At 45.4% G+C, this 12,554-nt stretch overlaps 1 protein-coding gene across 1 annotated transcript in view; it reads left to right on the top strand.

The window, feature by feature from the left end:
- The first annotated feature begins 875 nt into the window (after positions 1-875).
- Positions 876-12,554, top strand: part of LOC126277956 (uncharacterized) — a 564,263-nt gene continuing 552,584 nt past the window's right edge. The window contains exon 1 of the mRNA XM_049977571.1: positions 876-2,529. Within this exon, the coding sequence (XP_049833528.1) occupies positions 2,254-2,529 (276 nt within the window). The 5' untranslated portion in view covers positions 876-2,253. The remainder of the gene's footprint in view (positions 2,530-12,554) is intronic.

Raw genomic sequence — 12,554 nt, 5'->3', positions numbered from 1 at the left:
GGAAATGCTAACATGCGAAACCCACCTTCGCCTCTATTGGATCAACCAAATGCAGCGCAACCTGGCATCGTTTACGAACGTCTGCAGAACTAAATACAGATGCCAAAAACAATACTGTACAATTACTAACGTGTTTACTTCAAACATGTAGGTCTACCGACTTCATCACAGAACGCTTCATTATTTCAACTAGTATTTAAGATCGCAAACGCCAATTACGTACTAAAAACTATATACAACAAAACCGAGCATGCATGCACAACGCATAACAAGTTTCTCAATAATTCAAATACCTTTCAATCGTTTCCAAAAGTCCTCTGAACTTCAACTCAAAAGCACGGCAAACATAGGAAGCGCGAGGGACGTTTTGCGCCATTTTTCTGCCAAAGCTAATCACGTGCAACTTCATCTATGGCCACTCTCTCCCTATAGAGGCTCTCTACTTCAAACCAGTGTTCGGGCTTGAGATAATAACAACAGCGCTTCACACCCGCTACTTGGTGGCGCGTTACCGTCCCGTGACGTAACATTTCGTCAGCGTCCGGTGAAAGGTGGCATTAAATGAGGAAAACAAAAATATGTCGAGGCTGGCTGACGTATAATTTGTCAGAAGTCGTCTTTAGGAAAATGGAACCGAGAAGCAAAAAGAAAGTAGCGGAGGACTGGTAGCAGGAAGGGAGGTGTGTGTGTGTGAGAGAGACGAGAGATTAATGCGATCAGGCGGCAGCGTGAGGTGGCGGTCACCTGCTGGGGGCAGCGGCGGCGGCGGCGGCGGGAGCAGAGTGTCCCCGCGGCAGCCAATGGGAGGCGGCGGCGGGTGGCGCGAGCTGCCGCGGGCCGGCTCTGCACACACAGCCCCGCAGTCTGGCCCGCGCGCTGCTCCACCGCGCACCTTCTCCCGCCACCTGCAGCTGCGCTGGCGCCGCGACCACCGCTGCTGCACCTGCAGGCACGCGTCACGCCGCCAGCTGTGCTGTCTGCACCTGACGAGTCCGCTAGCGCTCTGCAACTGACGTGTCACGCCTCGGAAACGTCGCTTGAGGACTTTTGACAAGGGTACCGGTTTCTTTTATTCAGTCCAAATTCGCACATCGCGTTTCTGCGAATCCGCGTAGAACCATTAGGTTATCGTGATAGATACGACATTCTCGTACAACTTTTGATAGTTCGGACATTTGGTATTTCGTGCCCTTTTCACAATTTTGCAGAGGCCTGTGCACTCCTTTCACTCAAAGTAAAATGTGGCGATTTAGTTGAGGTAATTAACTATTAGACCAACTAACAGTGAAGTGATTTCGTTGTAAATATCTGTATCTGAAAGGAAACAACGGATAACGACTGTCATAATGGAAGTTTCTTGGTAACTGAGAGTGAGGAAAGATATCAATAGTGTACATAAACTGGCTTCAGTGAGGATTATTTATACATCGTATATATTTAGTCTTACGTCGAACCTTTTCAACATCTTGTCACAAGCCGACGTAAGTGGAAAAGACTGTGCTTACAGGTACTAGGTCGTGCTTCATATAGCAGCTGGTGCATTAATTAGATGCAATCATGCTGAGCGGATGAAAATTAGCATCGCACTTTCATTATTGCAAATTACGTGTGGACACTTACTGAAGACGTAGTGGAAGCTGCACCTGATCAGTGTGTAGCTAACAACTCGGGTCTCAGCATCAGTCCCTGAGGAACACCATATATAAATTCTAGGCCCGCTGCAAGCGTCATACAACAAGAATTCCCAATCGACTGGGGACACTGCAGTACTAGTGGAAGCAGCGTAACCGCAACATTTAGTCAATAACTGAGGCCCCAGCATCAGTCCTGTGGCACACTATATGTGCTCTTTCTCAGCCTGTCATTACAAAACTGGTGTCATATGTTAGCTGTTATCAGTCGGTTGTGGACACTGACTGCAAAATTGGTGACATTATTGTAATAATTATCTTTGGCTAACAGCTCTGGCCGTAGCGTCCATCCCGACAGGACATCGCAATTGCCCTCCCACGCAGCCAGTATAAAATTGGTGTCCTGGCATCGATTGTTGTCAGTCCACTGTCTAGAGTAACTACACGACTGGCGATACTGCCGTGTCACCAATCTTCAGTCAACAACTGAGGGCCCTACACTGATCCCTGTGGAACATCACAGTTCTTCGGCCACCTGACGGCACCCGGCGTGGCCCGCCAGCGTCGACGTACAGACCAAGTGATAACCGTGTAATGCTCGTGTCCAGCACCGCCTGAGGCCATGGCGCAGAGAGCATCGTTGCTGGTGTTGACACCTCTGGTGGTGGTGGTGCTGTCCCTTGTGGTGCGACTGCCCGCCGCCCACGCACGCCAGCCGTCGCCCCTGGAGCGCTTCATGCACGCGCGCTTCCCGCCCACGACGGAGTCGCCGCTGCAGCGTGACTGGGCCGGTGACGATTACGACTCTGACAGCTTCGACGACGACGACCTCGGCGACTACCAGGACAGCACCAGCAGCACGGCGCCGCCGCCGCCCCCCAGACAGCACGCTCCCTCGGTGAGTACAGCCGCTAAACACTGTAATTAACGCCTCGTTCCGGGAGCGCCCGCTCCGCTATTTATTGGACACACAGACGGTAAATCGCTTCTCCGTCTCTCCGTAAACACAGGGCGTGCCTCCACGATAAGAGGCGTCACGTAAAAACAGTTTACTCTGTGGCTACTGCCTGGGTGCAATGGATTACGCGTTGTCCTGTAAACGGGCCGACGACATATTTCAGACAATACCGACAGAAGGCACATGCGGGCTTTCTCGTCTTAGAGCGATAAAATAACGGAATTTGTGATTCTCTCGCTTAAAGACAGCAATCTAATGACATACGCATTGTCAACTTTGCTCGAATAATCATCAAATCGATCCAGAAACGCAGTCTTGACTTAACGACACAGATCTCAGCACGAGTCCCCATGGAACGCCATAGATGCTGCTAGAACACCCTTTACATATCACAATCGCCTGTCGAATGTGGACGCTGCGCAACTAGTGGAAGAAGAGTAACTGCAACAGCATTAGTCCCTATGGAACACTGCATTTGCTCTTTCTCAGCCTGTCACAGTATAATTGTTATTGTTGTGGTCTTCAGTCCTGGGACTGGTTTGATGCAGCTCTCCATGCTATTCTATCCTGTGCAAGCTTTTTCATCTCCCAGTACCTACTGCAGCCTACATCCTTCTGAATCTGCTTAGTGTATTCATCTCTTGGTCTCCCTCTACGATTTTTCCCCTCCACGCTGCCCTCCAGTACTAAATTGGTGATCCCTTGATGTCTCAGAACATGTCCTAACAACCGATCCCTTCTTCTACTCAAGTTGTGCCACAAGCTCCTCTTCTCCCCAATTCTACTCAAAACCTCCTCATTAGTTACGTGATCAACCCATCTAATCTTCAGCATTCTTCTGTAGCACCACATTTCGAAAGCTTCTATTCTCTTCTTGTCTAAGCTATTTATCGTCCACGTTTCACTGCCATACATGGCTACACTCCATACAAATACTTTCAGAAACGACTTCCTGACACTTACATCTATACTCTATGTTAACAAATTTCTCTTCTTCAGAAATGCTTTCCTTGCCATTGTCAGTCTACATTTGATATCCTCTCTACTTCGACCATCATCAGTTATTTTGCTCCCCAAATAGCAAAACTCCTTTACTACAATAAGTGTCTCATTTCCTAATCTAATTCCCCCAGCAGCACCCGACTTAATTCGACTACATTCCATTATCCTCGTTTTGCTTTTGTTGATGTTCGTCTTATACCCTCCTTTCAAGAGACTGTCTATTAGTATCATATAAATTGTTGCCTGTCGATATCCGACTCTGGGTACTTTACAATCGATACTAATTTATAAATATTAGTGTATGTCTCAAGAATGTAACTTTCAGTCTGCAGCGGAATGTGCACTGTTTTGAAACCCCCAGACGGATTAAAACTGTATTTCGGATTAGGCCTAAAACCGGGAAAGCTGCCTTTCGTGGATAATGGTTTTAATGATAAGAGCTACCTGGACATGACTCGCGACTCACCGTCATAGCTTCACTTCTGCAACCACTTCTCCACAAGTTTTCTAACTTTACAGAAGCTCTCTTCCATACCCTGTCGGCCTAACACTCCTATATGTCATTTTTCCGTGATGTCATATCCATCATCCAATAGTCATTGTTAATTATTACGCCTTTCGGTCTCCTATCGTCGTCCATTTGCGCACATGCAAGCATACACTCCAAATGAACATTAACAATGATTACGAACTTCCGGTACGCTGAAATAACCGCAGGTCAGCAACTTTTGTTCATCAGTACAACGGAAAACCAGCCAGAGTTGCAATTTTCACTTTTTTTTAATTTACGGAATGTCTTGTCTCGAGCTGGGATTCATTCTCAAATCATCCAGATAGTCAAATATGATATACCCAATAGTATAAGAACCATGTCAAAGTATGTACGTATTATGAAGTACATATATCGCTCAAATTTTTCGTTTGCACTTTGTAATTCGTATATATTTTTGAAATGGATCTTATCGTTTTGGATATACTATTTTGACTATCTGGATGATTCGAAAATGGGTCCCAACCCGAAACTAGTTATCAGATAAATAAAAAAAAATGACATTTGCAACTTTGTCTGGTTTTCTGTTGCACTCATTAACAATAATTACATTACATTTGCTTGGAACTACGCGGTTCTGTTGCTGACAGATATTATAATCTTACATATGCAAGGTCGCGTCAGAAACGTATCACCAGAATAATGCACTGTAGGTTTAAAACTCAATCAGAAACTTCCTGTTTCCTCTGACATAAGTAACAAATCTACATAGCTAGAAAATGAACTGCGTAGTTAACTTATAGATGACAAAGACAGTGAACTTACCATACTTACAGATGACAAACAACAGTGACTAACTTTGGAAAAACATATATGTTTAAAAGACATAGGGATTGAAGACTAGCATACGACGTCCTGTTGGAGACAAGATCGCCAGAGACGAACCAAAGCTCGAATGGGGAATGAAATCTCTCTCGTCTTTTACAAAGGTACTACGCCGGTATTTGGCTTAATCGATTTGCTATCAATGTGAGTCTACACTGAGGTAACAAAAATCATTGTATATCTCCTTAATATTTGTGTTGGAGCCGACCGCTGTGGCCGAGCCGTTCTAGGCCCTTCAGTCTGGAACCGCGCGACCGCTGCAGTCGCAGGTTTTAATCCTGCCTCGGGCATGGATGTATGTGATGTCCTTAGGTTAGTTAGGTTTAAGTAGTTCTAAGTTCTAGGGGACTGATGACCTCAGATGTTAAGTTCCATAGAGCTCAGAGCCATTTGAAACATATCGTGATGGACCTTCTTTTTGCCGACGTAGTGTAACAGTTCGACATGGCGTGGACTCCAGAAGTCGTTTGCAAGTCCCCTGCATAAACATTGACCCATGCTGCCAGTATAGACATCCATCATTGCGAAAGTGTCGCCGGTGAATGATGTTGTGCTCGAACCAATCTAACGATTATGTACCATAAATGTTGAATGGGAATCATGCGGGCGATCTGGGTGGCCAAATCATTCGCTCGAAATGTCCAGAACGTTCTTAAAACCAATCGCGAACAACTGTAGCTCGGTGACAGGGCACATTTTCATGCATAAAAGTTACATCGTTCGTTGGGAACATGAATCCATGAATGACTGCAAATGATCTACAAGTAGCCGACATAAATATTTCCAGTAAATGATCAGTTTAGTTGGGCCAGAGGACCAAATCCATCCCATGTAAGGGCCGCCCAGACTATTATGGGAGCACCACCAGCTTGCACAGTGCCTTGTTGGCAAGTTGAGTCATTGCTTCGTGGGGTCTGCGCCGCGCTTGAACGCAACCATTAGCCCTTACCAAGTGAAATCGAGACTCATTTGAACAGGCCACGGTTTTTCAGTCGTGTAGAGTCCAATCGATAGAGTCACGACCCCAGGAGAGGAGCTGCAGGCAAAGTCATGCTCTTGGCAAAGACACTCGTTTCAGTCGTTTGCTGCCATATCCCATTAACGCCAAATTTCCCCGCACTGTGCAAATGAATACATTCGTCGTACGTCCCACATTAATGTATGCAGTTATTCCAAGCAGTGTTGCTGGTCTGTTAGCACTGACGACTTTACACGAATGCCACTGCTCTAGGTCGTTAAGCGAAGACCTGAACTTTGGTATTCTCGGGGCATTGTTGACGCTGTGGATATGGGAATGTTGAATTCCCTAACGATTTCCTTAGTAGAATGTCCCATACGTCCAGCTCCAACCACCATTCTCCGTTCAAAGTCTGTTCACACACGTCATGTGGCCATAATCACGTTAGAAATTGTTTCACATGAATCACTGGAGCACAAACGACAGCTCCGCGAATGCACTTCCGTTTTATACCTTGTGACTTTCCCATGACTTTTGTCACCTCATAGAATACAAGTGTCTCAATCACTGTGCTCTCTTGCTTGGTAAATTAGTTGACAAAGTAAACTTTAATGTTACTGTAAAAGTATTCGGTATATGAAAACATGGCTGTGTGTGTGTGTGTGTGTGTGTGTGAGTGTGTGTGTGTGGGCGCGCGCGCGCGCGCATGTGTGTATGTGTGTGTGCGTCTGTTTGTGCGTGAATGGGAAGGAGGGCGCTCCCCAGAACATGTAGCATAATATCATAAGCATAATGGTACGAGTTCAGCATACTGCATTCTGTCGTTATATTGGCATTAACTGTTGAGAACTGGAGTTCAGAATAGTACATGCCTTCACCTGCAGTTTACTCTATGAATCGTGTTGGTTGCTCCATGTTTCACTTGACATTGTCGTATGAGGGCGAAACTCGACAGTCGTTGTGAGGAAATAAATTCTAGTTTTTGCTCCTTCGAAACCGTGGGTTCAACCCGTAACGAGTTGATAGTTGCTGTGGAGTTACAGACATTGCTACACTCCAGAATATCTGGATAAATCTCTTACTTTCAAGAGACACTGCTTGAATTCGAAGTTGAAAGTTTCCGCCAGGAACAATCTGTTAAGAAAACTCCAGAATGGGATTTCCACTCTACAGCGGAGTGTGCGCTGTTATGAAACTTCCTGGCAGATTAAAACTGTATGCGCACCGAGACTCGAACTCGGGACCTTTGCCTTTTGCGGGCAAGTGCTCTACCAACTGAGGTACCCAAGTACGACTCACGCCCCGTCCTCACAACCTTACATACGCCAGTACCTCTTCTCCTACTTTCCAAACTTCACAGAAGCTCTCCTGCGAGCCTAGCAGAACTAGCACTCCTGGAAGAAAGGATATTGCGGAGACATGGCTTAGCCACAGCCTGGGGGATGTTTCTAGAATGAGATTTTCACCCTGCAGCGGAGTGTGTGCTGATATGAAACTTCCTGGCAGATTAAAACTGTGTAGAGCACTTCCCGGCGAAAGGGAAAGGTCCCGAGTTCGAGTCTCGGTCCGGCACACAATTTTAATCTGATAAGAAAACTGACCGGATCACAGTGGTGCAGTCAACGTGAAACCATCCGAACCTCTGCAGTTGCATTAGCCTGTTCTGGAGCAGAGTACTCTTGTACTGTTTGCTCTAGTTGATCGCATGCCAAACAGGTAGACGTAGCTCTCAAAGACACCTGCTGAATTATAACAGGTTGTTTGAAATCTACTCCTATCGAATGGATTTACCACCCTGCAAAAATAGTACCATCTCCCATTCGACGAGTAATTGCGGCGAATAAGGAACGAAAGGAACTGGAACAAGAACAAAGCCATCACCTCCTGTATGGACATTAAGCACATTCGCAGCAACTGAGGTCAAAGAAGAGTTTCCTTAGAACATCAAAGGTGCTTACTAACACTGTTGAAAATGCCTGGGTGCAGCTTTGGAGGGATAAGACTTCCCTTCCCTCTGGTTGGAAAAGAGTTTCTGGAACTCTGCCTCCACGACATGACGAGGAATGGATGGCTTGGAAATCTTAGAACGGAGATCAGGAGTGGATAGGTCAAGGTTTAACCTGGCAAGATGGGGCTACAGTACAGAAAACAATACTAATTGTGATTGTGGGGAAGTCCAGACAGTCCAGCACGTGCTCCAGTGTCGGCTGTGTCCAGCCTCCTGTATTGCAGAATGACTGAAAATGAACAGGAAGTGACAAACTTTTAGTCCAAGAGTATATGACATGTTAACTGAGAACCTGTGTATGTTTCTGACAAGAGATCATCATCATCATCATATAAGACTGTTTATGCCTTACAGCGTTCAGTCTCGGGCATAGTCCCCCTTATAAAATTCCTCTATGATCCCCTATTTAGTGCTAACACTGGTGCCTCTTCTGATCTTAAGCCTATTACTTCAAAATCATTCTTACCCCGACCCAGGTACCTTCTCCTTGGTATACCCGACTCCTCCTACCCTCTACTGCTGAACCCATGAGTCTCTTGGGTAACCTTTCTTATCCCATGCGTGTAACATGACCCTATCATCTAAGCCTGTTCGCCGTGACTGCTGCATCTATAGAGTTCATTCCCAGTTTTTCTTTGATTTCCTCATTGTGGACACCCTCCTGCCATTGTTCCCATCTACTAGTACCTGCAATCATCCTAGCTACTTTCGTATCCGTAACCTCAACCTTATTGATAAGGTAACCTGAATCCACCCAGCTTCCGCTCCCATACAACAAAGTTGGTCGAAAGGTTGCACGGTGCACAGATAACTTAGTGTTGGTACTGACTTCCTTCTTGCAGAAGAGAGCAGATCGTAGCTGAGAGCTCACTGCATTAGCTTTGCTACACCTCGCTTCCAGTTATTTTACTATGTTGCCATCCTGTGAGAGTATGCATCCTAAGTACTTGAAACCGTCCACCTGTTCTAACTTTGTTCCTATTATTTGACACTCAATCCGTTTATATCTCTTTCCCACTGACATCGCTTTCGTTTTGGAGATACTAATCTTCATACCACAGTCCTTACATTTCTGATCTAGCTCTGAAATATTACTTTTGCAAACTTTCAGTCGAATCTGCCGCCACAACTAAGTCATCCACCAAGAAAATGCCGTATCCATTTCCTCACTTTGCTAACGTCTATTATAATGTCTCTGCACACCTTCAGAAAGGTCGATGGATTTCAATCGGCGCAGTTTCTCCAGCAGTGAGGAATTCAATCACATTGCTATTATATAAGCAGTGTGCATCATACTCCATTTTCGAATACTTCTCCGTTGGTGTCAACCACCACAGAACAGCGGAATCACCTGTAAACGAAAGAGGAAGCTTCAAGCATTAGCAATACACCAACGAAATCTGGCGCCACAAAAAGATAAAGAGGCGGTACTTTTGGAACGGCCCTCGTACTATTCAGTGATCTTCGACTGATAGACATTACTAGAAAAGACTCAGATCTACAAAGTTATGCATATATTTCATTTAATGCACTTAAATAAAAGTGATGATATTTTATTCAGCAGAAGAGAGGTTGGAAAACTGGCGCTGGCTGCAAAGTAGCCGTTGGGGTTCTGGGGCCAAGAAGATGCTGACATGACGCGAGGAATGCTTTAACTTATTCTCGATGGAGGGCCTAGTCACCCCACCACGGCTAACTTGTTTACTGTGCCGCTACTCAGAGTTAAAATTTTTTGTGGATTTTAGTTATCCTGATTTAAGTTAAGTGCTCAGTTTATGCACTGATTGTGGAAAGGGAATGTGACTTACGTCGTTTTACGGAAATTCTGTTGAAAGTTCCATATCTTGACTCCATAATCCGACATGAAATTTCTGTTATGCTATTAGAGCGTGTACAGATTTTGTGTAATAGCGTCAATGCGAGCAACGTGGCCATCTCGATGTGGCCTCTGGCCAGTTTCCTTAAGGGGAAAAATGTAATAGCAACGTCCAAAAGAAGCGCTCTGGTACGATACTTACAGCAAGTGCTCATAAGAGTGACCTCGAAACGGCAAATAAAGAATGAAAACAAAACAAATTAAAAACAGAAAGCAACCGAAGAGAAAAAGACAGGGAAAAGAAGAATGAAAAGAGCGGAAAATCCAGTACTAGAAAAGCTATTTTCGACGGCAACGATGACGATAGAGAGTGCATGTAGTGCGAGGAAAAATTTTCAAATTTAAGGCCAGAAGAGCCGTAGATTTACTGCTAATTGTGCTTCTTCTAGGCCCACAAACTCTGTACAGGAGATGAGGGACACAGCTTGACTTTTCTTTGTGAAAATGGCAAATAATTTAATTAGAATCATGTTGTACAATAAAATATACTTAGCTCTTTGTTAACACAATCTTTTAGTCCTTATTTTTTGAGTTTAAAACTAGATTATTCTACACTACTTTCTGTCCTAGAAAACGAGAAGCTTACAGTTGTTAAATTTACATTCTATTTTGACAAAAGAATTTACACCGACTCGTTGAGAGGTTCTCAGCGAAACTTTAAAGTACGCTGAAACATTCTTTTGATTGTGTTTCACATGGGCAGGAAAATAAGTCTGGTCTGGCAGAGCACAGCTTAACGGGAAAGCACATGCGTGGTTTCGAATAGACGTCAGTTATCTCCTCATTCAGTTATTTCTCGGACATCTTATTAAGGAAGCAATCGAAATACGAGTGTCGACAAAATTTTGTTAATCGAGGTAAGGGTTTATCCCTTAGCGTAGCCCCGCGATCAGTCCTAGAAGCATTAAGACGGGAGAGACAACAATTCGCATCGCTTAGGATAGCGATGGACGGCAGATTACAGTCGTGTTTCAGTTCGTGCGGACGCTGTTGTAACTGCTGTGGTACGGCCTTTGCGAGATAAGGAATCAGGGATTAAATTCTGTTTTTCGTTCCCTCTCCAACGGAGGGTTCTTCTGTCACCACTACCATCCCTCCTAACGTCCCCCTCCTCCCCCTCCCCTCCCCCACCCCACCACCTCTGATCCATTCGCGAATGGTGCGCGGGATGAAGTACAGTCGGTAAGTCCACACACGAACTCCAATTTCTGCGGTTTTTTCGTCGTGATTTTCGTCATGGTCATTTTGCGAGATGTGTATGACAAGAAGTGCGAGTAATTTGTTACTCGACTGTACTTGGAAAGTTCGCTCTCGGAATGTCAACGGTAAATGTCTTCGTGAGGCTCAGTGCCCCTCTCCTAAGAGTCAAAGAGTGATCAGCAGCACTCAGGGACCAGTCTAACGAGTGGTTTGTTACGACACTTCTCGGCAGAATTATCGCAGTGTAGTGCATTTAACAAGGCGACCCAGAGTGGATGTGTTTCGGTCAGTGATCTCTATACAACCTGGATGTAGAAGTCTGAACCACAGCGTGTCTGCAGACTCATGTGGTTTGCATCGTCCGTCATGTTATAGTTTGGCAAACAAGTTTCCATCGGTCTGGACGTGACAAAAAATTGGAGGCTGATTTCTTGTTTTGAACTTTATGTCAACATGTGATGTAATAGGCTGATGTGGGAGCGGAGTCGAAAAGCATTTTCTTTTCGTGTTCTAGTGACATTTCATAGCAACCATGTTGTAGTTTGGCAAGAAACGAAATGTCAGCACCTATGATTGCCGCGATCAGATAGCTGAAGTTCAACATGCAGGTAGTATAGAGATCACTGATTTCGGCACATACGGCGTTCAGCGCTTCGTTCCTTGACCGAACAAATGAAAGTCAACTAATGTTGTGATCCGCTTCGCACGCGTACCCTCTCGGGGTTTCTCTTGTGGACAAACAGCTTAAGGCCTGAGAAGCCCTCTCCTGTGGCGGGACAACACCCGGCTGACGCATTCCGCATTCCATGAAAGCGGCCACTGTGTTGCCTAATGGAGGCCGCTACTCCAGAGGCCGCTGGAAGCCCGCTGAAGTTCTCGTTGGCCTAGATCTGGAGGGCCGCACTTGGGGGGCAGCACTTGGCGTCCTGGCCGTCGCTACCGTCTCGTTGCCAACACTTTCAAATACCTAATTCATGTTTGGGTCCCACTGGACCACACTTATGTACACCATGCGTTTTTTCAGACTGTTGTTTTAGCTTTCCTTTGAGGCCATATTATCGTCACTCTCTCAGAATCGGCACTTTTCCGCTTATCAGACCATGCGGTTCTGGTCTACTTGGGTTTTCCTGCCAGGCCAACTGTACACTCGTGAATTTTCTGCTCAAAATTTTTTTCTGCGTGGTGTCGTAGAAGGAGTTATGAATATTCTGGGCTACGACAGGAACGTTCAAATGAAAGAAAAAGCTTCCTATGCACGTATTCTCTATTCCGAATAGTATGCGACATGGAACACATTTATTCATAAGGTATAGCAGTAGACATGAAATTTAATCCCCCCTCACCCCCCCCACCCCCACCCCCGCGATTTCTCCCCAGTACAATCGACTGGCCACCAACGTCGCCAGACTTTACGCTGTTGTTGTTGTGGTCTTCAGTCCTGAGACTGGTTTGATGCAGCTCTCCATGCTATTCTATCCTGTGCAAGCTTCTTCATCTCCCAGTACCTACTGCAACCTACATCCTTCTTAATCTGCTTAGTGTATTC

This window comes from Schistocerca gregaria, chromosome 6 (genome assembly GCF_023897955.1).
Source record: "Schistocerca gregaria isolate iqSchGreg1 chromosome 6, iqSchGreg1.2, whole genome shotgun sequence".
In the NCBI taxonomy this organism is placed as follows: Eukaryota; Metazoa; Arthropoda; class Insecta; order Orthoptera; family Acrididae; genus Schistocerca; species Schistocerca gregaria.
This window is presented reverse-complemented; position numbering and strand designations above follow the sequence as displayed.